Source organism: Hibiscus syriacus, unplaced genomic scaffold (genome assembly GCF_006381635.1).
Source record: "Hibiscus syriacus cultivar Baekdansim isolate YM2019G1 unplaced genomic scaffold, ASM638163v2 tig00110773_pilon, whole genome shotgun sequence".
NCBI lineage: Eukaryota > Viridiplantae > Streptophyta > Magnoliopsida > Malvales > Malvaceae > Hibiscus > Hibiscus syriacus.
In genome coordinates, this window is record NW_024062855.1 from 603,179 (window position 1) to 630,759 (window position 27,581).

The 27,581-nt window shown below is 32.4% G+C and overlaps 2 protein-coding genes and 1 pseudogene across 4 annotated transcripts; 1 reads left to right on the top strand and 2 right to left on the bottom strand.

Annotated features, from left to right (window-relative positions):
• The first annotated feature begins 213 nt into the window (after window positions 1–213).
• Window positions 214–953, top strand: LOC120139784 (villin-2-like). Of its 2 annotated transcripts, XR_005517667.1 has the most exons (3): window positions 214–378; window positions 464–777; window positions 812–953. XR_005517667.1 is itself a non-coding variant. In XM_039154921.1 (2 exons), exons 1-2 carry the CDS (start codon window positions 229–231, stop codon window positions 575–577), a joined length of 264 nt encoding a protein of 87 aa, XP_039010852.1. In that variant the 5' UTR covers window positions 214–228; the 3' UTR covers window positions 578–945. The 2 variants fall into 2 exon arrangements, 1 of the variants encoding a protein (XP_039010852.1); XM_039154921.1 differs by having other exon boundaries at window positions 464–945.
• A 9,960-nt stretch (window positions 954–10,913) lies between these two features.
• Window positions 10,914–18,547, bottom strand: LOC120139743 (short integuments 2, mitochondrial). 2 transcript variants are annotated; one of them, XM_039154885.1, is made up of 9 exons: window positions 18,286–18,547; window positions 18,080–18,184; window positions 17,661–17,738; window positions 16,937–17,026; window positions 16,378–16,519; window positions 16,196–16,266; window positions 15,660–15,756; window positions 12,166–12,380; window positions 10,914–11,263 (listed from the first exon to the last, which is right to left on the bottom strand). In XM_039154885.1, exons 1-9 carry the CDS (start codon window positions 18,451–18,453, stop codon window positions 11,012–11,014), a joined length of 1,218 nt encoding a protein of 405 aa, XP_039010816.1. In that variant the 5' UTR covers window positions 18,454–18,547; the 3' UTR covers window positions 10,914–11,011. The 2 variants fall into 2 exon arrangements, with proteins under 2 accessions (XP_039010816.1, XP_039010817.1); XM_039154886.1 differs by lacking the exon at window positions 16,937–17,026 and having other exon boundaries at window positions 18,286–18,546.
• Window positions 18,548–21,091: 2,544 nt separating this feature from the next.
• LOC120139774 lies at window positions 21,092–22,779 on the bottom strand (annotated as a pseudogene).
• Window positions 22,780–27,581: the final 4,802 nt, after the last annotated feature.

The window sequence follows — 27,581 nt, forward strand, 5'->3', positions numbered from 1 at the left end:
TTAGCCCTTTTGGCGCTTTGGAATAGAAGATATCTAAAAACATCAACCATTGCTTTAGGCTGGTCCACAAGAAGTTGCTAAATCTTCCTGATGCCAGCTTTTTTAATTGAATTTGACCTCATTTTTTTCATATAATTGTGAAACTATATCTGATGCATTGAGATTGTACAGCTGAAACAAAGAGTGAAGCAGACCCTTCTGAAGGATTCTCAAGAGGCTTCCGAAGCCATGGAGACAAGTGTGGTTCCCAAAACCAATGGGGTGGATTCAGAATCAAAGCAAAAGATAGAGCTGGATGAGAATGGTACATATAGTTATGAGCAACTGAAAGCCGTACCTGGTAATGCTGTAACTGGAATTAATCTCAAACGCAAAGAGGTTTGTTCTGCCATTGATGTTTTTAAGTTAACTCTTTGTCTATTGCCCCTGAAGATCTTCTTGTTCTTACTCTTTGATTTCTCAGGCTTATTTGTCAGATAAGGAGTTCCAGACAGTTCTCGGCATGGAAAAAGAAGCATTCTATAGTTTACCAAAATGGAAGCAAGACCTGAAGAAAAAGAAAGTTGATTTATTCTAAGAATTTTACGAATTCCGACCGAATTATGTGCTTCATCTGCATTCTGACCAGCAATCCTCAAGTCTGTCGGAAAATGTGTCGTTGATGATATGCGATTCCTTGATTTCTATGCCTTAGCATCCAAGATTTGATCATATGATGTTTAAAAGAGTGATATTTTTTGGGGTTTTCTTTTTCCTACCATCTCATAGTGACAGTGGGTATTGCAATGGTCACATATAGGAAGGAGTTAAGGACAGCTTTGGCATGGCAGGCCAGCCTTCTATGATTTGGTTGCCATGTATCTCCATAACCTGTTTGTTTTGAAAACTCTCATTTATTTAATTTTCCATTGTTTTAATTTGTTAAAGAAGGTGATGTATATGATTTTGCATTTGTATTGAGCAATATAAGTAATGAAAATTCATTGTTTGAGAACATCTTTTCACATTCTTATTATAGATTATGGGAGATGATTGAGGGGAACAATCGTATGAAAATAAATTATTGAAATTTGTAATCATTCACTTCCCGGAATTACTTTTTACACTATCAAATACATTAATGAGTAAATTGCACAGTTAGTCACTCGGCTATTGAAAGTGTAACGGGTCTTTTTATAAATAAATGAATATCTAGTTGGGCTAAAGGGTTTGGGCTATTTTGTAATAGGCTATAAATATAATAGGTTTTAGTTAGAAATGGAAGAAAGATGTGAATGAAATGAATTGTTTTTCTCTCTTCGGTCGTTCTTTTCTACTGCTTTTCTTACTCTTCTTCTTCGCTGTTGCACTCTTCCTTCTCTATTTTGTTATTTCTTTCGGTTAATTCCTTAGATTTCAGTTGTAACCGTTACAGAAAGTTTTCATTTTGATCACTGAAAAAGGAATTTGTGCAAACAAGTCGTCAAAGTGAGGTTTGTTTTCATTTTAGTCACCCAACTATCAAAAACTTTCATTTTGATCACTCGTGGATATTAGTAACATGTGTTATCACTTGCATGGTTAGTAATAAAATTGAGAAACATGAAACTTTTAGATGGTTCAAAACATAATTAGAATAAAATGTTTTTTACCTAAAGTATTTGGTACATTTGTTAGATGGTTCAAAACATAAGATTTTTAGGCGAAATTAGGACCAAAAAGTTTTTAACCTAAAGTTTAGATTAATTGTGTATAAGTTTTTAGTTAAGTTGGAATTCAAATAATTCACATCATTTGTTTATGAAACATTAAAGAGTAAACTATGTATTTAGTTATAACATGAAGTCTCGCAATCTTTTTGATGTATAATTGAGTCAATCTTTCAAGGGCGAAATATATCCATACCAGCGATAAATATACTTAATCGATCCATAATTACCCAAATAACATCATGTTTACATCGTGTTATTGGTAACCCGTCGAAAATGAATAAGTGAATCATGGAATTTATCAAAACTTGTCTATCTTTAGTATTTATTTATTTTATCGGTAACGTATATATTTTATTAGGTTATTTATCTTAGAAGTTAATTCACGAGACTTTGAATTCATTGAGTGGCATCAGTGGTTAAATGAAATAGTATTCTCTCTTGAGATTTTGTGTTCAAGCAGCTGCGTCTGCAAGGTGTGTGCGCGTTGTCAATGACTAAAAAATATCATGAACAAATATTATCTTATAATTTAATATCAATAACATATAAAAAATGATTACCTCCATATTTAAAATTCAATAAATATAAATTAAATAATTTAACTAGACTATTTAGCCAAATATAAATTAATTAGATTATTTATTTAAATGTAAAATAAATAATTTTCTAAATTCATATTATGTATTGAACAGTTACTTCAACAATTAACTCGTCTTAAATTAACTCTTCCAAAATAAATTTATATTAAATAATACCATGTGATGCGAGTCTCATTGAGGCTTGAGCTGTAACTCACAGGATTCAGCTAGCAGTTGAATTAGATTATCCTTAAGTGTTTATTGAGAGCGATGTTGTAAACGTCGATCGTCAGTCGGTTCATAATTACGCCCACTGAATGAGCACACCCACATTCGAGTCTAAACTATTCTGCACGTGAGAATATAATTAACTAAGGAACAAAGGTTAATTAAGTGGTTCCTAAATGTTAATATAGCCTTTCTAATAGTCATTTATAATCATTTTTACTTTTTCTATCACTAAAAATAAATTTAAAAAAAACCATCTCCCTCATTATTCCATGTTGTTGATGGTTCTACTTAATATAATCAAAGGGTAAAGGGAAAAGTGAGTTGGGGACAAAAGAAAGAACCATCTCCCTAATTATTCCATGTTGTTGATGGTTCTACTTAATATAATAAAGGGTAAAATACATGTTTAGTATTTCAATTATCACTTTTGTTCTATTTTAGTTACCCAATTATTTTTTTCTTCAAATTCATACATAACGTTACGTTTTGGTTTCATTTTAACCACTCACCATTGAAAAATTAACAGAACTACTGACGTGACATTTTTTTTAATTTTTCAATGATGACATAACATTATCTTATGATGACATGTCGACATCACCGATAATTTTTCAACAACGGATGACCAAAATGAAACCAAAACATAATGTTAGGTATGATTTTGAAAATAAATAGTTAGATAATCAAAATAGAACAAAAATAATAGTTGAAGTACTAAACATATAGTTTACCCTATTATAAAACCACGTCCAAAACTTTTTCTTTTTTAAATAGAAGATGGATCTATACCTCTGTTTTGAAAATCGGACAGGACCGGTCGGTTCAATCGGGAACCGTTGCTTAGTCCGGTTCAATCTAAATCGGTTGAACCGCTATTAGTGAACCGGTCAGAACTGCTGAACCGTTCGAACCGGACCGGCTGAAAATCGGAAAAAACTGGGAAAAACCAAGATTTTTGTTTTTTTTTTAAATTAAACCAAACAACGTCGTTTGTTAAACGAGCCAAGTCGAACTCGAGTATTGCTGAGCTCGACTCGAACTTGAAAACTTTAAAAGTAAGCTCAACTCAACTCAAACTCACAAGCTAAAAATTATCAAGTTCAACTCAAACTCGAAATATAATATTGAAACTTGAACTCAAAAAGGCTTGAACTCAAAAAAAAATTAGAAGCTCGATTGAAGCCTAAAATTCGAGCTTAATTGAAGTGAAAGAATAGTTCACTCAGTGCTCACCAAAAGGCTCCATGATTTTGAATGTCAAATTACCTCTATTATTTATAGAAGTTAGTTGTGATGCACTTCTATGTTTCTTAGCAATGTGAGATTGTTTTGTTCTCATATTTTTACTCTTTAGACTTTTGGGATGCTCTTCTATGTTTCTTAGCCATGTGGGATTGTTTTAAAAAAAATTAAACCAAACAATATCATTTTGTTATGATTTTTTAACCCCAAATTTATTTTTTAATTATAGTTATATAATTATATTTATTATTTAATATGTTTTACCTTAAATATTATGTTGTAGTTAATTTGAATCATTTTGTTTCACTTGATTTTATGATTTTTAACTTATATATGTTATGACTTGCTTTGAATATGACTTGTGATATAAAAAATTATTTTTTATTAAATATTTTTGGTATTTTTATTTACTTTTTTAAATAATTATGACGTCGTCCGGTTCTTCCGACCGGTCGGACCGATTCGACCGGTTGAACCAGTGAACCGGTAGCATGACCGGTCCGGTTCTGAAAACCATGATCTATACAACAATTTTTTAAAGAAAAGTATCACTAAATTTTAGTTTACCATCTTTAACCTGCATTCAAAATGGTCCCAATTTTTTTAATTTAGTCATTAAATTTTAATTCACTCAATTTAGTCCTTTATTATTCTATTTTCACTTCAATTGAGTCCTTAAATTTTAGATTTCTAATAATTCGATCCTCTAGAGTTCAAATTATCTCTTTAATTAACATAATTAATTCTCGGAAACTTCAAACCTCCATGTGACAGATGTATTTTATATGTGTCTTATTCTACGTTGATCTTACTTTTGATGATCTTTCCACTAGTAAATCCCTAACACTCAAGCCGTTGATCTTACTTTTGATGATCTTTCCACTAGTAAATTCCTAACACTCAAGCCAAAACATGTGAGGTAAGCCCATTTATGTCATTGATCATTCAAGTCACTTCAAAAAAAAGAAAAAGAAATCATAAACTAGAAAATAATGGGTGAGGAAACTTGTCAATGATGTATAGAGGAGTGGGCTATCTTTGTTTAAGATGTTGCTGATTCCTCTCTTTTATGTCTTTGGCCATAATAAAAGCTAGATTTCGTGTATCAAGAAAATCTTTACTTTTTTTTTTGGAGAAGATAACACACTCTATTATATTCCCTTATCTTATCAATGTTTGATTTTTCTATATGCCCACTTTCTTTCTTCTTTCTTTTTCACAATTATATGTGCCAACTGAATGATTGGAGCCGGATTGCACGTTTGCAAGTTTACTATATGAAGTTTTACTTCCTTTTGAGTGAACCATAAGAATTGTGCTTCGATACATTTTATGTTGGATTAAAATTCATAATTGTGGACATATATGCATAATGTATAATATTATTATGTGTATGACATAAAATTAAGTGATCAATTATGTTACATGTATCATAGGTGTTAAAGTGTAGATACCATATATTATATTTATAATTTGATGAGGGGCAGAATTATAAATACTTAAAAGACTGACATAATATTTGATCTATATAAAGAGGTAGTGACCCCAAGAAATAAGTTCACTTGTATTTTCTTTTATCTTGTCAGAGAATTTATACTCAAAAGAAATGAGAAACTTATATTCTTGGAAGATCTCAATGTAGATGATCTCCAACAATGAATTCAGATATGCTTTCGTAAATTTGATATTTTATTCTTAATGATTTGGTAAGAGAGATCCTAGTTAGGTTTTTATTTTTATTATGATCGACGTTTTCAACTCTAATTCACTTTGTTTATGCAAGGAAATTGAAGTTTTACTTTGTTTCTCACTGGAAATGGCATTTTTAGTGCAAGAAAATTCATCACGTATCAACTGTGACCACGATGACTACAATGATCTTCTAATGTCTTTCCTTGAAGAGTCACTTAATGAATAACATGACGAAGAATTGGATGGTTTGATGAGATTGTTAGAAGCTATAATTAACCCCAATCGAATTGATATAAGTAACCTAATGGTGGATGTACAAATCCCTAGCAATGGAGACGAAAGCCCTCCCCATCACCAAGCCATGGCATTTCAGGGATTGAAACAGATGCTACTGGAATTTGCACCTACTTAAATCATTACTCACCTTCGAAATTTCCACATCACATTGCTTTGTACAAAAATGAGTAGAAGTTACATAACCAAAATTTCTAAATCTTTATACATTATAGATATCGACGGAGTTTCGTAAAGCTATTTGACGCAATTGATTAAATAAGGGCTATTGCATATAGATTCTTAATCAAGAATGAACGAAAGGGAGCAAGCGGGGCAGTTACTCATCTGAAAATTTTAAATTAGCATATATTTAGATATTTTCTTTGTATTTTCAATTGATAATCTTGTTTTTGTCCCCTTAAATTTTATAAGTTCGTTGCCTTCTAAAATTTTAGAAATTCCTCCCCAACATAAAATTATACGTCCGTCTCTGCTCTTAACAATTGATTTAGATATCTAGTTGGTTTCTAAATTCTTTTTGGTTCTATTTAGCTATGATTTTGATCTTAGGAATCTACCTAGTTGAACTCTTAACTTTTTTTTAATTTATTTAAACCTTGAATTTGGCATTAAATATCTAATAAATACTTTAATTTGGGGGGAAAACTTGTGTTAATCCAAAAAAATATTACCTTCAATTTTACTAATATGTCATCTCTAACTAATCAATAAATATCATGTACCTTAAAAAATGTACAACGACCTTAGCCATAGTACCCAATTGGTACTTGAACTCTCTCGGACTCACTGGGTATCTAAACTTGAAAACTATTACATATATTAATTTTAAAAACATAAATCTGTTAAAATTTAATTGATATGTTACCTTCAACTAATCGATTGATGCATATATTCGTTTTAAGGCATGCAACATCAATCGATTGGTTGGTTATGTGAAATCAATTGATCAGTTGAAGTGGCACGTCAATAAAATTTTAATGAAATTAAGTATTTTGTTAATGCATGCAACATTTTTCAACTTCAAGTATCGAATTGGTACCTAAAGTCAGATTCATGGGTCAAATGAGTCAAAAAAATTCAAAGGTACATTAGGTATCTATGACCAAGTTCAGGTATTAGCCAGGTACCTAAAACCAAATTAAAGTACCAAATAAATTAAAAAGAATAGGACCAACTAAATACCTATTGCCAAAGTTAGAGAACAAAATATGCATTAACGTTGACTAATTAAATATAAGATGATATATGTTCAAAAAATTTTAATCATTTAATAATGAATGCTCATACATTTCAGTATACACCTCGGGACCTCAAGAGATGATAACAATTCCTTTACCATGCATCTTTTTTTTGCAAAATGATAGCAAATTAATTAAAACATGAATTTAATAACAAAAACGAGTTGACGAGAATTTGTTGAACAAAATAATATATGATATATGTCGAACTAAAACTACGTGATGAAATTTTATTGGAAATATGATATAACTTTTTAAATATATCATTTAAAATTAAAGTGATAATATTTTTTAATTGATTAAATCTGAATTTTAAATCCAATCAATATAATAAGTTATTTTAATGATATTTTAATTTCTTAATAAATGGATATTAGAGTTAAAATTGAATCATTTGTGATAAACTTCGTAAAATATTAAATAAATTAAGATTTGATAAAAAAATTGAAAACAAATTAAAATAAGTGGCAAGAAATTACAAAATAAACCATGAACACCATACACATACATGAATATAACAAAATTTATATAGAAAAAAATAGTAATATAAAAAATAAAATAATACAAACATGACACACACATATAAAAATATATAATAAAACATTAAAGCACAAAAAGTCTATTATACTTTAAACATATAAAAAGTTAACATGAAAAACAAGCAAAATATATCATATTATCCTTATAATATATACATATATATAATAAAACATTGAAGCATAAAAAATCTATCATACTTTAAACATATATATATACATATAAAAAGATGAAAGCAAGCCAAAATATATCATATTCTCCTTATAATACATACATACATACATACATACATACATACATACATACATACATACATACATACATACATACATACATACATACATACATACATACATACATACATACATACATACATACATACATACATACATACATACTACATACATACATACATACATACATACATACATACATACATACATACATACATACATACATACATACATACATACATACATACATACATACATACATACATACATACATACATACATACATACTACATACATACATACATACATACATACATACATACATACATACATACATACATACATACATACATACATACATACATACATACATACATACATACATACATACATACATACATACATACATACATACATACATACATACATACATACATACATACATACATACATACATACATACATACATACATACATACATACATACATACATACATACATACATACATACATACATACATACATACATACATACATACATACATACATACATACATACATACATACATACATACATACATACATACATACATACATACATACATACATAATAAAACATTGAAGCATAAAAAATCTATCATACTTTAACATATATAAAAAAAAGATGAAAGCAGGCTAAAATATATCATATTCTCCTTTTATTAGTTTTGTAAAGATAAAATGTGAATGCATCATATTCCATCACACCTGTGTGCAAGCACACTTCCCTCAACCACAATTCATTTCCATCCAAATCAAATTGAAGTGGTCCAATTTGACTTCCACCATTTTTTAGCACTATGTTTAATGCTTTAATTCAAAGATTCAAAAAAATAATGCAAACCCCAAGTTGGCAATGGTGCTTAAAATGTTCATTTCATATAAGATTTTGTCAGCTCTATGTTTGGTTGAGTCAGATGCAACCAATGTTGTGGGATATCGCCTGCCTGTAAAGTAGTTGTTGCTACAAAAAGTGGGATCTTTCTTTGGAGTCCTTCAATTGAGATATATACTTCAAATCTTGTGGTGGAAATTAATTAATGCAACTTTGATTTATCACCACTTAAAAAATAATTGTATTATTAAAGTTGTGTAACTTTAATTCTTTCTTATCGGACAGAGATGGTTAGGAAAAAATTCACTTTACATAGAGGTTAAAATGAGGGTCTGTGGTGGCAGGTAGAATTAATAAAGAGTAGGAAACTCTGTTTGAGTATATTTCTTTATATGCAAGTTTCCATTCTAAACAATAAATTTATCTCTATAAATAGATATTAAGGATTAGGATTTAGATGTAAGTTGATTAAATCTTAAATCACGTTTAGACACTAATCTTATTATAATCTTTTTTGGCATAATAATTTTTTCCTTTTCTGCCCGTGATTTTTTCCACAAAAAGATTTTTCCTCGTTAAATCTAGGTGTATTGTTTTACATTCATTATTATCATACTTACTTTATTACCTATATGTTCTTTCTTTGTTCCTTCTTTTATTGTCTAATAGATTATTGGTTGAGCTCATGTGTGCACGTTCAATAGGGTCTCCTAAGTACAATCTCTGGGGCTATAAAATGGCTAGCTAGCTTCCATTAAATGTAGTCATTGCAAGTTCTTGAAATCTCAAGTCAAAGATATCTTATAGCCTCTTTCATTCCTTGTTACTTCCAAACCAAGAAAGCTGCAAGGTATGGCTCTCATGTTAAAAGAACAACCAGGATCAATAAATGGAACTAATGCCATCAAAGTCCCGGAATCAGATACCGCTCTTCTGATGTCGTTGTTAGAGGAATCACAGAGTGAGGATTGCTGTAATGAGGAGCAGGTTAATAGTTTGATGGAATCTCTAGAAGCTGTGATTAGAATGGGGAGTGGTGGTTCATGCAGCATTGAAGGAGAAGACATTGAGAGCTTTGAATGGAGTGAAATGGAAATGGTGCCTTCTTCCCCAAGCGATGACATGAATTGGTATGTGGGAGATCATGTTGATGAGTTTGTTCAATTTGGAAATGATTTTCCTTTTAATTGTTACGGAATTCAGTTGGAAAATGATTTTACTTCTATGTGGCTAGAGACATATGATACAGCTATATACATTAGATTGTATTTATATAATATTCTTTTTCTAAATAGACATATTGTATACATTTAAGTTTAATTTACTTCGAATAGTTGTGTCTGCAAGTTATGTATATGTTATCAATGACTAAAAAATATTCTAAACATATATTACCTCGTAATCATTCGAGATTATGTTTTTTTTAAAAAAAGTTTAATTCAAGTTTAAAGAGCATTAATCAAATTTCCGAGTTTATAAGCTTCAAATTAAACTATATGGTGAAATTGAATAAAGTTAAAGATGATATTAGTTTCTAGATTCTTCAAAAAAAAATGCGTGTTATGCCCAATAATTGTTCAAAATTTACATGTAAGTACCAATTTCAACATTTTAGAAAAATTTAAATATAAATTTTAATTAAAAATAAATACAAATTCAAATATGAATTTTAAATATAAATTTAAATATAAGTACCACAATTTAGGTATTATCCAAATATATTACCGATTTAAAAAAATTTAAACATTTTATCAAAATATACATGAATTATAATTTTAACGCTTTATCAAAATATATAATCTCTATTATAGTCTCTTATTTTACCAAAAAAATAAGTATGCAAATAAAAAAAAATTATTAGAAATTCTTTTATAAACTGATTAAAATATTTAATGTTATTCTCTTAAAAGTTGTGATATATTTTTTTAGAAGTTTTAATGTCAACTTATAATGGATTGAAAAGGTAAAAACTTTATGGCAAGCATTTTTAAGACGCCAAGGGCAGATCTTGCCTCCTTAGAAAAGCTTCACTTCTTTAACAAAACAATACAATAATCTTAATATTAAAATCCTCTTAAACAAAAACATGTTCTTTGTTATGTAATTCAAATTCGAAATCAGATATTCAGATTCACAATCTGCATTCACATTAAAAAAAATGCAGATTCAAATAATAGATATATGAGAATGTTTATTTATATCTGATTCGAATATGCAATTCAAATTCCCATCCCTGATTGGCTTATGCTTTTAAAATTGTCAATACCAGAAAGAAAGAAAGAAATATAGGACTAAAATAATGGAGGAAAAGCTTTTAACCTTGCCATGTTTCTTCAAGATACCCAAAAGGGTTCATTTAATCAAAATTAAGGACGGAAATAATGGAGGAAATGTTATTTTATGGTTCACGGTTCAACTCAGGGACATCATCAAGGACAAAAGAACCAAGTTTACCTGTCCTAAATAAAGTAAGAAACTTCTTTGATACCATCAAACGAGCTTCCGAAGACTTGTGAGGTATCTTCAGTGCTTTCTGCAGCACTTCGAATTGATGTTCTATAAGACATTCCATGCCATTCTCGTCTTCGATATTGCCACCGAATTCGGAAAGACTCACATACAGTGCATGTTGGACTTCTCTCACAAGATCCTAAATTCAGAAAGAACAAAGAGTGGGAACACAGAAATAATGATAAATCAATAAGGTTTTGTAGTTAATCCTTTTCACGGTTCAAAACTTCAAAATGTCAAATAGGCCACGCGAAAAGAACAAGAATTCACATATAGAAGTAGACAATGACAATCGAGCTGCCCGCACACACATATAGGAGCAGCCTTGCATACTTAAAGTAACTCCAATATTAATAAATCATACAGATTGTTCAAAATTTAAATATTTTCTTGAGAATGTGCTGTGAATTTACAGCACACCATAATTACAGGTAATATTTTTTACATGATAATGAATAATATATGCACACACACAAAGGCAAGGGTTTTGATTAAATGAAACCTTTTGGAGTCTACAAACTTTGCAACTGTTTTTCTCTGCACACTAAGCAACTCAGCCTAAAAATATGATTCAAACTTCGCTTTGCATAGCAACTCTCAAAAGGAACTGGTTCAAACTTTCCACATGTTTTAACTACAGACTAAAACAGCAGTTAAAGACGAGCCAACTATTACTGCTTCTATCTATTGCATAATACTAAGACTTATCTTTATGCAATCAATATATTAGATATATAAATCACACAGTTTTTTTGTTCAATCATTGATTACTGCCTGTGACTATAAGCTTGAGTATAATCCTTTCTCTTAGCCACATTCTACTTTGTACAAGTGTTGATGCCTTGTGTTATGACTTCTGTGTGAAAGTTTCAGGCATAGTAGCCACTGAGTCCAAAACAGTGACAGATTTGAGCATCATGATCATATAGTCATTGCACCTATCAATAGTTGTCTTAAGATTATGGAAACTAGTAACGCTCATATAAATTATTGCTACATCTGAAAGATCTTATGCCGTAAGTCAGTGTTTACCCCTATTACCTTGACATACAGTAGATCAGATGCATTGGGCAACTTCTTCATTTTTGGCCGAAGATCTTTTGGATTGTAACCTGGTTTGTCCTCAAAAATTTGTGTGATCTCTTCCATTTGCTTAGCTAAGTGCTTCCAGTGAAGGGGAGTACCTCGAGTATTCAGCACAGTCAGTAGGTATTGTACAATGCGGTCCTCACCGACTACTGAATCCTTTACAGACCCTGCAAGTGAATTGGGGTAGTTGAAATTCTTTCAATAGGTAGGGTGAAATGCAGTAAGCTGAACTTACAATTTTTATATTTACCTAAAGGATTTAAACACATCCTATCTCTTGAGAAAATTTAGAATTGATAATTTTAGAAAAAGAATGGAGCAGAAAACAATTTCTCATAAGTACTTCCCACTTGCATAAATGCAGTGACTGTTCTAAATTCCTTTTTGCCAAATGAAGCCTAAAACAAGAAACACATTAAAGATTGTGGATGACTTTCACAGAGGAAGGAGTTGGGAGCATGGGGTCAATCATGCTTTTATTACATTGATCCCTAAGAAACTAAATCCTGAAGGCATTGAGGATTACAGACCTATAAGTTTAGTTGGTAGCTTGTACAAAATCATCTCCAAAATCTTATCGAGAAGATTGGTTTCAGTGATTAAAGATTTGATCAGTCCATCGCAGTTCGCTTTTATTCCAGGTCGGCAGTTGTTGGATTGTGCTTTTATGGCCAATGAATCTATTGATTATTGGCGGAAAAAAGGCAGGAAAGGAGTGGTTTTTAAAGTCGATTTTCAGAGAGCCTATGATTCAGTGGAATGACCAATTATTCTGAGATTATTGAAGGTATTGGGCTTTGGGGATAAATGGATATCTTGGATGGATTATTGTATTTCTTCTGCTTCAATTTCGGTTCTAGTTAATGGATCTCCAACACCAGAATTTCATATGGGTACGGGGTTGAGACAAGGGTGTAGTTTGTCCCCTCATTTGTTCAACATTGTTGGTGAGCTCTTAAATCTAATGTTGAGTAAGGCTGCTGTTCTTGGCCTTTTCGAAGGTTTCAGTATTGGTAAGGTCGGTAATCTTTTTAATTTGACGCATCTACAGTTTGCAGACGATCTAATCTTATTCTGCAGAGACTCCTCCACCCAAATTCTTAATATTAAGAGAGTTTTGAGGGTGTTCAGTTTAATTACAGGGCTTCATCTTAACTTGTCCAAGAGTAAATTGTTTGGGATTAATATGACAGAAGACAGTCTACAAGATTTTGCACTGGAAGCTGGTTGCGGGATTGGATCTTTTCCTATGATTTATCTAGGTTTACCTATTGGGGCGAATAAAAATTCTGAGTTGTTATGGGAGCCCATTTTACAGAAAGTTTACTCGAGATTAGCAGGCTGGAAAGCAGCTTCACTTTCGATGGCTGGAAGATTGGTGTTGGTAAAATCGGTGTTGTCATCCTTACCTATTTTTTACCTCTCTATTTTTAAGATTCCGGGGAAGGTAAATCAGAAACTAAATTCAGCAATGGCCAGATTTCTTTGGGGTGAAGTTTCAGACAAGAAAAAGGTTCATTGGGTGAATTGGAATACGATATGTCAACCATTTGAAGAAGGTGGCTTAGGAGTTTTGGATTTGAGTTTGGCTAATAGAGTTTTGCTTGGGAAATGGGTTTGGAAGTATGCAAATGAAAAAGACTCTCAATGGAAAAAATTAATTTGTTGTTTGCATAATATCAATACGTTATCTTTGTCAATAGGCAAAGCTGTTTCTCCTCAAGATTCTTCCCTATGGAGAGGGATTCTGAGTAACTATGAGAAAAAGGACGTGATTGGTGAGTGTTTGAGGTCTCACTCGAAGTTACAAGTGGGGAACGGTAGGTCAATTGAGTTTTGGAATGATATTTGGGTCAATGGATCTTCTCTAAAGATACAATTTCCTAGGATTTTTGCCCTTTCTGCTAATAAAAGGGGTAAAGTGGCTGAATTTGGTGCCTTTGAAAATAATGGATGGGTTTGGAATATTACACTAAGGAGAAATCTTTGTGATTGGGAGTTTAAGCAGTGGTGTGCGTTAATGAGTTTGATTCATAATATTGTCTTGAATGAATCTATGGAGGATTTTCTAGCTTGGTCGGGGGAAAGGCGAAGGCGTGTATTCGGCAAAATCGGATAGACTCACTATTTCAAGTAGAATGGGAACTCCTTTTCAGTGGAAGAAATGGGTGTGGTCTGGAATGGCTCCTCCTAGAGTAGAAACATTTCTTTGGCAGATTACTCATTAAAAATTGGCGGTTAGAGTGGAATTGAAGAAAAGAGGGATTTCGATAGAAGATGTTCTGTGTTTTTTATGTCATAAATATGAGGAAACAATCCATCATCTGTTTATTTCGTGTTCGGTGGCAGAGGAATTGTGGTATAGATTTCTAAGACTATGGGATATCTCTTCAGTTATGCCTCAAGAACCTTCTTCCCTTCTTTGTTCCTGGTCTTATCTAAGGGAGCAGTCTACTATTTGGAAGTTTATTCCAGGAGTCGTTCTATGGTCTTTATGGAAAGCTAGGAACTCAGTGGTGTTTGAGAACTGGAAACTAGATACTTCTTCTTTGTTCTTCATTTCCAGGGTTAGATTAGCTAAATGGTTTTTAGCGAAATTCCCTAATGCTAATATTCAGGTTGACATACTAGTAGGAGATCCAACGTTGGCAGATACATTTCACTCTATTTCCTATAAATCGAAGAAGGCTATCTACTGGTCTCCACCTCCTACAGATTTCTTTAAATTCAATGTTGATGGAGCAGTGAGAGGTGATGGGCTGCAGGGTGGAATTGGTGGAGTCTTGAAAGATTCGAATTGTAATATTTTAAACTCGTTTTCTATAGCGGTGGGTCCTGGTCCTCCTATGTTAGCTGAGCTGAAGGCTATTAAACAAGGAATTGATCTATTCCTTTCGTCTGAATGGGCTTCGAAAGGAAGATTAATCCTAGAGTCTGATTGTAAATCAGCAATTGATTGGATTCTGTCACCAGTTTCTGCCCCTACGTTTCTTAGTACTTTGGTTGGGAAATTGGGACCTTAGTTTCTGCTAGGGGTATTATTGTTAGATGGATTCCTAGGAGTTGCAATTCGGAGGCAGATAAGTTAGCTAAGGAGGGAATTGGTTGATGATTATAGCTTTATGGTTGGTTTGGTTTGTATTTTATTTTGGGAAGTTATGATGTAAGATGTAAGATTATGTAATTTTGGTTTATTAATAAGATGAGGTACTCTTTTCCTCCTTCCGATGTTGCCTCTTCCACAAGAGCCAACTAAGAAGGAGGTTTTTAATGAGACCTCCTATTCCTATAAAAAAAAAAAGAAACACATTAAAGAAACTGCAGAAACACCCATCATTTTTAGAATCCAATACAAAAATCCCCATTTGAATATAGATCTATAACAAAAATTAGCACACACTTATGTGATCAATATGGTGTGATTAAGGATAGTACACAAAAGGTACCTGCCAAAGCTAGCTTTAACCCTGTCTCTATGTTTGGGATGTTTGGAACTAGTACTCCTGGTGTATCAAGCACATAAATGCTTGGTTGATGAGCAATCTGTAAGTTTGTGAGCATTAGGTATATTAAAAAAAGTCCTTGATACAATGTTGAAGTTAAAATAAGTATCATAACACAAAGTGAATCTGCCATTACTGATTATTATTGTCAATATGGAGTCAATTTCACAATAGCTGGGTCACCTCAATATGAAAAGTTTATTAATTGTCTGAACAGACTGACCTGGTTTTATTAAATGTGCCAAAACCCGCAAGGTATCTTAAGTTGGAATCATATTAGCAGGCCATGTTGAGCACTATGGCTCAGAGGCTAGACTTACTAGTTACAGCCAGACTAAAAAGTTGTAATAAAATAAAGCTCGCTAAGATGACAAACAGAAGCCATGCATTGATTCCATAAAATAGTTCCAGCTTGTTTCTGGATTTGTCAGGCATGTGCATGTACCAGAGAAAGGAAGAGAAAAAGTAGAACACTTGACCTTGTAACCAGCAATATCTTGAGTAACACCTGGCAATGGACCCACAGTGGCTCGTTTCATCTTCTCCTGCACTATGCATTAAAATTCATACTATTATTACTCAAGTCAACGGATTTGTATTAATCAACTTCCATGCTCAAAGCTATTCTGCCCTAAATCATCCCTAAAAGATATCTTCTTACCAGAAAAGCGAGTTGATGCAATTTGATGGATTGAATTTATCAAAGCTGATTTCCCCACATTAGGAACACCAACTACCATAACAAGGAGTGTAGGTTCTCTAGAAATAACTTCCTTCAATTTGAACTCCACAAGAGCAAGAAGCTGGTGCACATGAATCATCATAGGGAGAAAAGGAGAGATAAAAATAGCACATGAAAATAACAGTGTATGGATGAAGCTGGAGAGAGAGGTGAAGAAATAATATTTCAAGATAACCTAATACAGTATGAATAATGATATAAGCAATCTGTCATAAGCAGATACAATATAGCAAGGATTACTGACCAACAATATAAACAAATATATTTAGCACATGATTCAAATTGTTCCATACCAAAACAAATTGAAAATCTAAAAGCCAAAAGTACTCATTTATTTAACAAACCTATGGGAAAAGAAAAACATCTTGAACAATCAATATCATAGGATGGAATAACAGAAGTGAGAACATAAAACACTTTTTTTTTTTTGAGTAATCTAATTAGATAGATTTCTTGGACAATAGCATACTAAATTTACCTGGAATGACATTATCCAAGAGGGACAATGTGCACAGAACCTTATCTCCGTTATAAACTTCAACCAGACATCAGAATAAGTTATAAATGCCTAAGAAATTAGGTTAACACTTTTATTTCTAACAAATAAGGCAATTCAATAAGAAGAATCATTTATAGCTTAATAGAAAGATAACGCATATTTCATTCTTTATTTTATAATACTTCTTCCCCACGCAACCACTTTATCCTAATGTCTCCTCCAGGTCCCACAAGGGAAGGGGGGGTGATTTACTATGGATGTAGCATGAGATCCGTTATCCAAAGTACAGATCTACATCTTGTTTACATTATCATAAAATTTTAAAGACTTAAAACTCCAAAAAAATAAATCATATTATAAATTATAATCATGTCAGTCGAGAAACAACATTCAAAAAAGCCATGGAAGTTAATGAGTATCTAATTATGCTACCCTATCAAAAGACTGATTTCAAAGTTTACTGATAATACTTTTGAGGTTCCTGATTCTAAGCTAAACACCATAAGCATAATAACCATGCAATTTAACAATGGCTAAACAACTGCAAAAGAAACAGCATGAGAAAATTCAATGAGAAATCATTAGATGATTTGTTATTTATTCTGAAATATACTAATGAGTAAGTTTTCTTTATCAATCACCCCCTGAAATAATTTTACAAGGAAATGGTATTAAAGGAAAGCAGAGCCGAGAATCAACTGACCTTTCTAACAGAACTTCTGCTATGTGCATTTATAGGAAGGCAATCTTGGTTACTCGAATCAAAATAACGGACCCATTTCTGCAGAAAAGGATAGTAACCCAATAAGCATCATATTCCAAAGGCATAACCTAACAGAGTTCATTGACAGAAAACATCATAATCTTAATACTCAAGTTTTCATCAGACATGGAACTCCAAAGAATTAGTAAAAATTATGTTTGGCTATTATTTCAGCTACAACTTTTTCAATGGTAGCTAAAAAGCAAAACAATTTTCAAGTAATCGAATCAATGCTTTTTTATCTTAGGGTGCTTTTTTCTTTCTTGGAAAAAATAATATAAAGCAAATTAATAAAAGTAACAATCAGACGGAGCCGACGACTGAAAGAAAAGAAGAATTGAATGCAAACATGTACGAACATTGAGGACATTGGTGTTGGCTAAATCTTTCTTGTTGAGAGCAATGACGCGTCTTTTAGCTGAGAGCTGAGGTTGCAAGTCTTGATTAGCAGATGAAAATGGAATCTGCAAATAAATTTTCTTTTAACTAAAAAAAACAGTAGAAACAAATTCTGAAATTTAAAATAAAATGAGTAAAAGTAATAGAAGCAAGAGATTGGACTAACACGAGCATCGCGAACTTCGATGACGAGGTCGGAGAGCTTGAGGCGGCTACGAATGGCGCGAGTGGCGGCGGCCATGTGGCCTGGGAACCAGTTAATGGCTCCACCATCTTTGTTGAATCCCATCTCTCCCACCTCCACCGCTTTCTTTACTATTCCTTTTATTCCCATTATTTCCTCAAATTTCCCTTTCCCTTTCCCTTTTCTTCTCTTTTCCTATCAGCCTTCGTTTCTCTTCAATTTCAGTGCATCAAAAGCAAAGAGCTCGTTAGCAAATTGCAGGTGAAAAGGCAAAAAAGAACACTATTTTTTAAATATATATTATTGAAGTTTAGCCCAAGTTTGACCCTAAGACGAATTGGGTTGTAGTAGCACAGCCCAGTTTTTCTAATATGTAGAATTTGTTACAATTAGTTTGTTAGGCCTTCTAGGTTGGTTGTGTTGGTTTGTTAGTTGAGCGGTTGGCGGATATATGATCTTATATTAAGAGGTACACTTCTAAAATTTTAGGAGTGGACAAACTTATAAAATTTTAAGGGGATGAAAACATATAATCAATTGAAAATACAGAAATATATTTAAAAATGTATACTAATTTAAAATTTTCAAGGAACGACTGCCCTTCAAATCATTTTTGTTGTTGGGTCATTTCAGATTAAATGGTGCAATGGGATATAAAAGCCATGTACGAGCATAATTAGGGGTGAGAATTCGATCGAGTCAAGGAAAGTTAAAAAATTTCAAGTTATTCGAGTTGACAAGTCGTATTTTATAACTCGAAGTTGACTTGAAATTTTTTTGAGTCAATTCGAGTTGTTCGAGTTTCTATACAAATTTAATTAATTATTTATAATATTATTGTACGAATTAGTTCCAATTTTTTGACTTTCTCTAATTATATATATGATATATATATATATCTCTTCATATTCAATGTTATTTAATATATCACATACAATCTAAAATTATAAAACAAATCTACGATATTATATTTCAAAGAAGGTATTTTAAGGATAAAAGATTGATGGAAGTATAAAGGAATTAAAGAATTTGATGTGAAGAAAGAATTTGTAAACAATTATAGTCAAAAGACTAAATTGAGTAAAATGCAAAGTTATGAGACTAAATTTAAAAAGGAGATACATTTTTAGTGAAAAATAGAAATTGAAGTTATATATGTATTCTGTAGTGGTAGGGGAGCATATGGTTTAAAATTGGCCAAAAACGCACTTAAAATAAAAGATGAATCGAAGAAATATGAAAATCATGCAAAATTGGAGGACTAAATTGAAAAAATAAAAATTCATTATCAAAAATGGAATTAAAAGCAATATGTATTATATGATGATTTAGGAGCATGTGGTTCAAATATGGTAAAAAAAATTGACTTAAAATAGAGGAATTGAAGGAATAGGAAATTAATGACCAAAACGTAAATTTGTCAAAATACTCATCCAAATTTTGTATTTTTTTAATTACTCGAATTTTTGAAATTTCAACTCGAGTCAAACTCGAAAACCGAATTGATAATTCGAGTTGACTGAAATAACTCTAATAATTCGAAATAAAAAAATATTTTTCAAGTCAAGTCGAGTTCTACTCACCCCTAGGGATGGGCATGGGATCCAAACCCGACAGGTTTCGACCTGATCCGACCCGATTGGGTAGGATTTTTTTTAAAAAAAAAATTGGGTTCGGTTCGGGTTCGGGTTTAGGGTGAAAATACCCGACCCGACCCAACCCAAAAAAATATAATTTTACCTTATATATTTATGAATAATTACAATAAAACCCCCACTATATATTATTTTTTTCAATTAAAAAATAATATTTTTTATTGTTTCGGGTTGGGTTCGGATTTTATTTCAAAAAGTTGGGTTGGGTTCGAGTCCGATGGAGGGTATATATTTTTCGAGTAGCGTCGGGTCGATTCGGTGAAAGATATAAAATTTTTGGGTCGGGTCAGGTGGACCAAAAATCCGACTCATTCCCATCCCTACTCACCCCTAAACATAATAATAAAAATGATTAACTAATTTTTGTTCTACGATCATATTACGATGATGGTGGGTAATCCGACATAATATTAAGCCCATAAAAACTCGATACATTCCATGATCTCTAATTCAATCGATTCAAACAACAATGAAAAATCAATGAATAAATTTAATCCAATTTTTTTCAATCATATAAAAATATTTTCAATAAATTATCGTGGGGGTTATGATTGATGTTTTATTATTTACAAAAATTGTTCCAAAGTTCAGGCATACATATTTGATATTTGCGAAAGGAAGCATTGTATAGATGACATGGTAGTGACGACTTTTAGCTCAGCAAGGAACATCAGGGTTTTAGTTTACACCTAAATGGACAGCATCGAAGTCGAGAGTCCGGCCCACGATTTGGTAGGCAGCCACCTACAGAGAGACAGGTCAAAGTCAAGGCCAACGCTGATAGTGCCGCCAAGGCAGGTTGTTCAAGTGCTGCTGGTGGTATTATTCGTAATGGTCCAAGTAACTTGGCTTCTTGGTTACAGCCAATGCAGTATTTTGGTAGTAGAAAGTGATTGTGAGGCTGAAATCAATCTGATAACAAAAGATGGTCCAAGTAATTTTGGTAGTATTCTTGGTTACAGATGTAGAATGACTGTTTTAGATAATAAAAGCATTCCATTGCACAAGAGTAAACCAAATCCAAAACTACAGAGAGAAAATGTAAAAACTACAAAAATGTGACTGTAGGTGCTAAACATACAGGGAGAAATTGGTTTCCTATAAATAGGAATGGTCTGAGACTTGCTGCTCATCTACTCCTCTACTAAATCTTTCTTCTTTTCGCTTTAATCGGCTGCATCATCTGCCTCACTAACAACATCTGTAGTCTCGCTCACTTTCTTCTTCTTTTTCTTCTCGGACTTGCCTGTATCCGGTGAAGCCGCTTCATCCTTGTTCTTTTTCTTCACCTTCTCAGGCTTCTCTTCAGTTTCTGCACCAGCATCCTCTTTATCTTTCTTCTTCTTCTTCTTCTTTTTCTCTTTCTTCTCTGATTCTGCTTCCTCAGCTTTAGCTTTCTTAGCAACAACTGGGACAGGGCTATTACTGCTTTCATCCAATTTGCGCTTGTGCCCCTCCCCATCCTCACTTTTTTCCTTCTCTACCACTGTAATCTCTGTTTCTACAACAGCTGTACCAGGTGCAATGCCTGCAACCATAGAATCCCCACCGGTTGGCAACACAACATTTCTCAACCACTCTTTAGGAGTATTGTCATTTGGTTTCCCATGCTTATCCAATTTTCCTTCTGCAATCAATTTCTTCTTCATCGAAGCATTCGGCCCCAAACCCCACTTCCTTGGATAAGTATCCCTGTCCATAACAACCCTCTTAATCTTTGCCACCACACCATGATCACAAGTAGCCATTACCGCAGTCGTCATTTCAGCAATCCCCAACGCAATCGCCTCTCCTTTGGTAGTCATCAACACAACTTCCTCCCCAACCTCGATATCGTTCTCGAATAAGTAGTTCCGGAATCATCAGCTTTGCACCGTAACAGATAGCATTAACAGCAGAATCCTTAACAACCAACCTCTTATAACTAGTCAAAAGAACTTCAAGAGGCATAATAACCCACCTCAAATAAGTCTCATCCCTATAATTATCATAAACCCATTGAGCATCCATAACATCGTGCATCGTCACCATATTATCTTTCTCCCCTAAAATCCCAGACCTAACCCTCCTAAGTTCCTGCATATGACCACCAACACCAAGAATCAATCCTAAATGAACACACATAGTCCTAACATATGTACCCGCCTCGCAAGAGATCCAGAAAACAACCAAATGCCTATCGGCGTCGTACTCAAGAAGCTTACTTTCGTAGACAGTCCTAATCCTAAGCTGTCTTTTAACGGCGGAAATCAACGGCGGCCGTTGGAAAACAGCTCCGGTTAAAGTTTCGAGGGCCCTAGAAACCTTAGCGACGTCGGGAACTTTGGAATGCAAACGGGCAACGCAGACATACTCCTTGCCTGCACCTTGTTGGGATTCAACAAGTCGTGTTACTCTATCGATACAAACAATGAGATTCTCAGTGACTTTGGGGTCCAAAGTTCCACTGTGCCCGGTTTTTTTGACGCGCAGAATGCGCTTAATCCAAACTACAACTTCATGGGAAGAAGGGTTAGAGGGCTTATCGAGGTCCAAAATACCGTACCTGATGTATTCGGCCAAGGGACGCTTGAGAGGAGAGAAACCGGAGGGAAGAGGAGTGTAGTGTCCGGTTCGGACATTAAGGCGGTCGTAGTTTTTGAGGAGGATGGGCCACTGGGAAGTGTCGATGGAAGGGGTTGAACTCTGAGGTTTAATCATGAAGTCCTGATATGATTCTTTAGGTTCGAATTCGGGTATGGTTTTCTTCTTGTGCTTCTTCTTCTCCGAAGCAGAGAGCTCAACCCCAGACATGGTTTCGCATTGTTTCTCTTGGCGTTTGGTTCCGTCGAATGTTTACGATAGAATTAGAATATGGAAGGAAAATCCAATTTCATATTTTATTTGGTTGATAGGAAATAGAATTGAAATCTAATTCTATATTATATTTAGTTCGTATACATGTTAGATAAATTTAATTTCAATAATGTAAAATGATATAATTGCTCTTCTTATTTTTTTGTTTTATTTTAGTTTGTTTACAACTTACATGTAGTAATATATTATAAAAAATTAAAAAATATTAAATTTGTATTTTATTGATTGATTATTCGTTTCAATAAATTATAAAAAAATTATTCAATAAAAACATTGACTTAATTGAAAAAAATTATATATAGAGGGGTATTATTGTAATTATTCATAAATATATAAGGTAAAATTATATATATTTTTCGGGTCGGGTCGATTTTTTTCACCCTAAACCCGAACCCGAATATCACACTTAAAAAAATCCGACTCGACTTGAATATCACACTTAAAAAACTCAACCGACCGAACAAAATAAAGTTTCATCCGACTCGACCCGACCCAAAATAATAAAAAATTATTTTTATTCAATAAAAACAGTGACTTAATTGAAAAATATTATATATAGAGAGGTATTATTGTAATTATTTCTAAATATATAAGGTAAAATTATATATATTTTCGGGTCGGGTATTTTTCACCCTAAACCCGAACTCGACTCGAATATCACACTTAAAAAAACCGACTCGACCCGACTAAAATAAAGTTTCACCCGACCCGAATATATGAATTAGAAACCCGACCCGAAATAATAAAAAATATTTTTATTCAATATATGAATAAATTACCAAAAAATTGATGAGGATAGTATGGTCAAATTTCAATTCCCTCCAACAAGGGAATTGAATTCCCTCCATTTTTGGATGGAAAGTTGAAGCAATGAAGGATTCCAATTCCCTTGGAAAACTTGAACTAAACATGAGAAAGTGGTGGAATTAGATTCTAATTCCCCTTAATTCCAAGTAATTCATGCCAACCAAACAACACCTTAGGATTTTTGAGAGAGGAGGCGACCCGAGAAATAAAGGGGAAAGAAATGGAAGAAATGGAAATGATTAGTAAGGTTTAGGGTTTTTGAGGTTTTATTGAGAAAGAAAAAATTAGCTGACCCTATTCTCATATGTAATAAGGTAAGGGGGAGGTATGGTAGTAGGCTATCACCAACGCCAGGTTGAGAGCAACTTTCGTAAAAGACATCCGTTATGAATTGTCTTCAGTGGGACTCGATCCCACGACCACAAGATTAAGAGCATTGCGTTTTACCAACTAAGCTAGATGGGCAATTCTGAAAAAGAGAGGAAGATTTTAGAAATTCTAGCCACTTCGCCTGGGCTTCGCTTCAACTTCTGTTCTATACATTTAATTATGGGGTTGGGCTGCATTATAATTGTTTAACGGGTAGGGATGTTTATTGTTTGGGTTTTAATCAAATTTATCGAAATTAAATTTGATTAATTAGATGTTAATCGATTAATGAGTAAAAAGTTTTTCAGAGTTTGTTTATCAATAAATTTAGTTTAAAATTGGTTAATTAATTAAATTAACCTTAAATATTAAATATTTAACATATTGTGTATATCTTTATCTTAAACTTGTTAAGAATTAAGACTTAACTATTTTTTTAGCTAAGATAAGACTTAACTATTTTTTTCTGGCTAAGATAAGACTTAACTATTTTTTAATTACACTAGAACCATTAAATTTTTAAGATTCAATCAAACGTTAACTTAAATGAAAAAATACCTATATTAAACTCAAATTAATCTAACTAACAAATTTTATACAAATTTTTGGTTGATTCAATCAGCAATCGAATTAACCGAATTTATTTTATTTGATTAATAAATTTTAAAAATTAATTTGATTCACTATTACAAATTTTGATTAATAAAATTTTGGTTAATTCAATTTGGTCAATGATCGAATTAATCATTTGAATACCCTTACAAACTATATTCATATAGTTAAGATCGCTAATCAAAATGTTATTCGATAAGAGATTAATTAATTGACCAAATAGTAAAAATAATCATGTTATCTTACTTTATATAAATTTAAATCTTACTTTGAAAATATAATATATCTCTACTTAATAAAATATAGTTATTCGATAAGTATCCGCAACCAATCCAATCCAATCTAATCCAATCCTTAAATACAATTTGATGTATGAATTCAGATCTAAAACTACAATGCAAGAGCCGAGGGTGTGTACTGTAGAATTCAGCAGTCGATAGCCGAGGGTGTGTACTGTAGAATACAACAGTCAAGTAAAACATATAATTCATCTTCCTAACTTTAGGCTAGCTCAATATATTTAAGAGTAAAATAACAGGATTAATTAATTTCCTTTTATATTTATATATTTTTCTCATTAAATTTAAAAAATTACATTTTGATCATTAAATTTTAATCACTTATGTTATTAATTGTTATATTTTATTCATTTAATTTTTAAGTCATGTTAATTTGATAACGTGGCACATTAGTAAAATATATTAATTTTTATTTTGACCTCTAAATTTTAGATAAAATACTAATTTAACTTATAAGCTTTAAATGAAATACAATTTTAACCCTAAACTTTACGTAAAATATCAATTTGACTCATGAATTCGAGAGGAAAAGACTGCACTCAATCACCTCTTGATTCATCTATATATATAGGGTTAGGATCCACTTATGCAATGTAAAACTCTTTAGTTTTACATAGATTTATAACCGTTGGATGAGTGAAAATATATGGCTGAGATTGACTAATTGCTTTCTTTTTCCAGTGAAATATTGTCAATTCCTACGTTAATCTTAGCAATCTATTTTCATTCATCAACGGTCCTAAATCTGTGTAAAACTAAAATAGTTTTACATTGTGTAACAGGATTCTATCCCATATATATATTACACAGATTTAGGATCGTTGGATGAGTGAAAGTGGATGGATGAGATTACAAGTATTAAATGAGAAGATATTCAATGGTCATTCATCTAATAGTCCTAAATATGTGTAAAACTAAAAAAGTTTTACATTATATAACAGGATCATATCCCATATATATATATACATACACAGAGTTAGGATCGTTGGATGAGTGAAAGTGGATGGATAAGATTACAAGTAGAGAATGAAAAGATATTCACTGGAAAAAAATAAGAAATTAATCTCAATCATCTACTTTCATTCATCTAAAGGTCATAAATTTATGTAAAACTAAAATATTTTACACTGTGTAAGTAGATCATAACCTGTATATATATATATATAAAGGAACACGATCCTCTGTGACATCGGTGGTAAATGAATTATTATTATTCCTTGAGGTCCCGAGTTCGAGTATTAGCAATGACAAGTGTACGAGCGATCAATGTCAAATAATTAAGAGTTATCTCTGAACAAAAATTACCTTGTACTTACCCATATTAATAAAAAAAAAACCGTGGCATATTAGCAACGGCATGCTTCCAGCTTTACGTCGGTTCTTCAGCCACCACAAACAATAAAAAAAAATATATGTTTAAAATAGACTGTATCCAGGCATTCCAGCCTTAAATCCCCACGTCCACGTAATATATGTTTAAAATAGACTGTATCCAGGCATTCCAGCCTTAAATCCCTACGTCCACGTCTGATAATATCTTTGCTTCATTTGTATTTTTCCTAATTATTTTTTCGTTCAGAACAAGATAGATTCAGGTGTATTCAGTCTCACCAAGCGGGATTTGATCCATGCCTTGACACTCAAGTAAATTAATAGCAGACCTGGTGTAACAATCCTAATAACTTAAATCATGAGGAACAAAAAAGGCAAAGTAGTGTATCGAATGAGAAACCTCATTGATTAATCACTTACAAGAAAAGGCACAAGCATAACCAAGGAAAACAAAACATATGCTATTACATGTATAGTGACCTCCGTCTTAATTACTTTGATCGTGCAAGTAATCTAAATAAAACATCATCTATTTGTTCAAGAAGAACCCGAGAGCTGTTGGGACTCGGTCAGTACTTGACAAGTTTGGTTGGATCTTGGACCTGATGTTGATGGTGCAAGGAACAAGAAAGGCGTGCAGGGTCGGTGTTTTGGGGTTGATGAACCTTAAAGCCAAGACTTCGGGGCCATTCAAGGTCATTAATATTATTATTACTGCGGCTGGTCTTCGGCGTCTGGATGGTGGTCACCGCCGCCACACGAGCCGCATCCGGCAGGGACTGGGGACGAGGGTAGTAGAAATCAGTGGGGAAAAAGTTATATTGGAGGCCGGCCATATCAAATCAAATTTATGATAAAAGACTATGGAATTTGTTGTTGCAGAGCTTTGGGATATTACGTGTTTATTTATAGAAGGAAAGAAGAGGAAGAAGACTGGTTATTAGAGAAGGACACGTAATTTTATATTAAGGGCGAATTTTTAATATTTTAATTAGATTTATAAAATTTTAAAAGATCAAAAATACATTTGTAATAAAAATATATAAAAAAATCTAAAATATATAAAGAATCTATTACTTTTATCCATCTGTGTCCATTCCTATTGTGTTGGAATTGGGTATTTTAACCTTACTCAATTACTGCGTGCCTTGGTTGTTGGTATTCTGGTATTGGATTTCTTAAGAATATTCCAGGATTAATAATATATAGGAAATTATTTGATTCTTAGATAAATTTCAGTATAATAAAGGTTTATGTAGGAAAACTCATTTTTGATGGATGTTTTATTCTTATTGTATTAATTGTTGATTGCAATAAGTGAATTTTATTGTTTATTGATGATTTATCC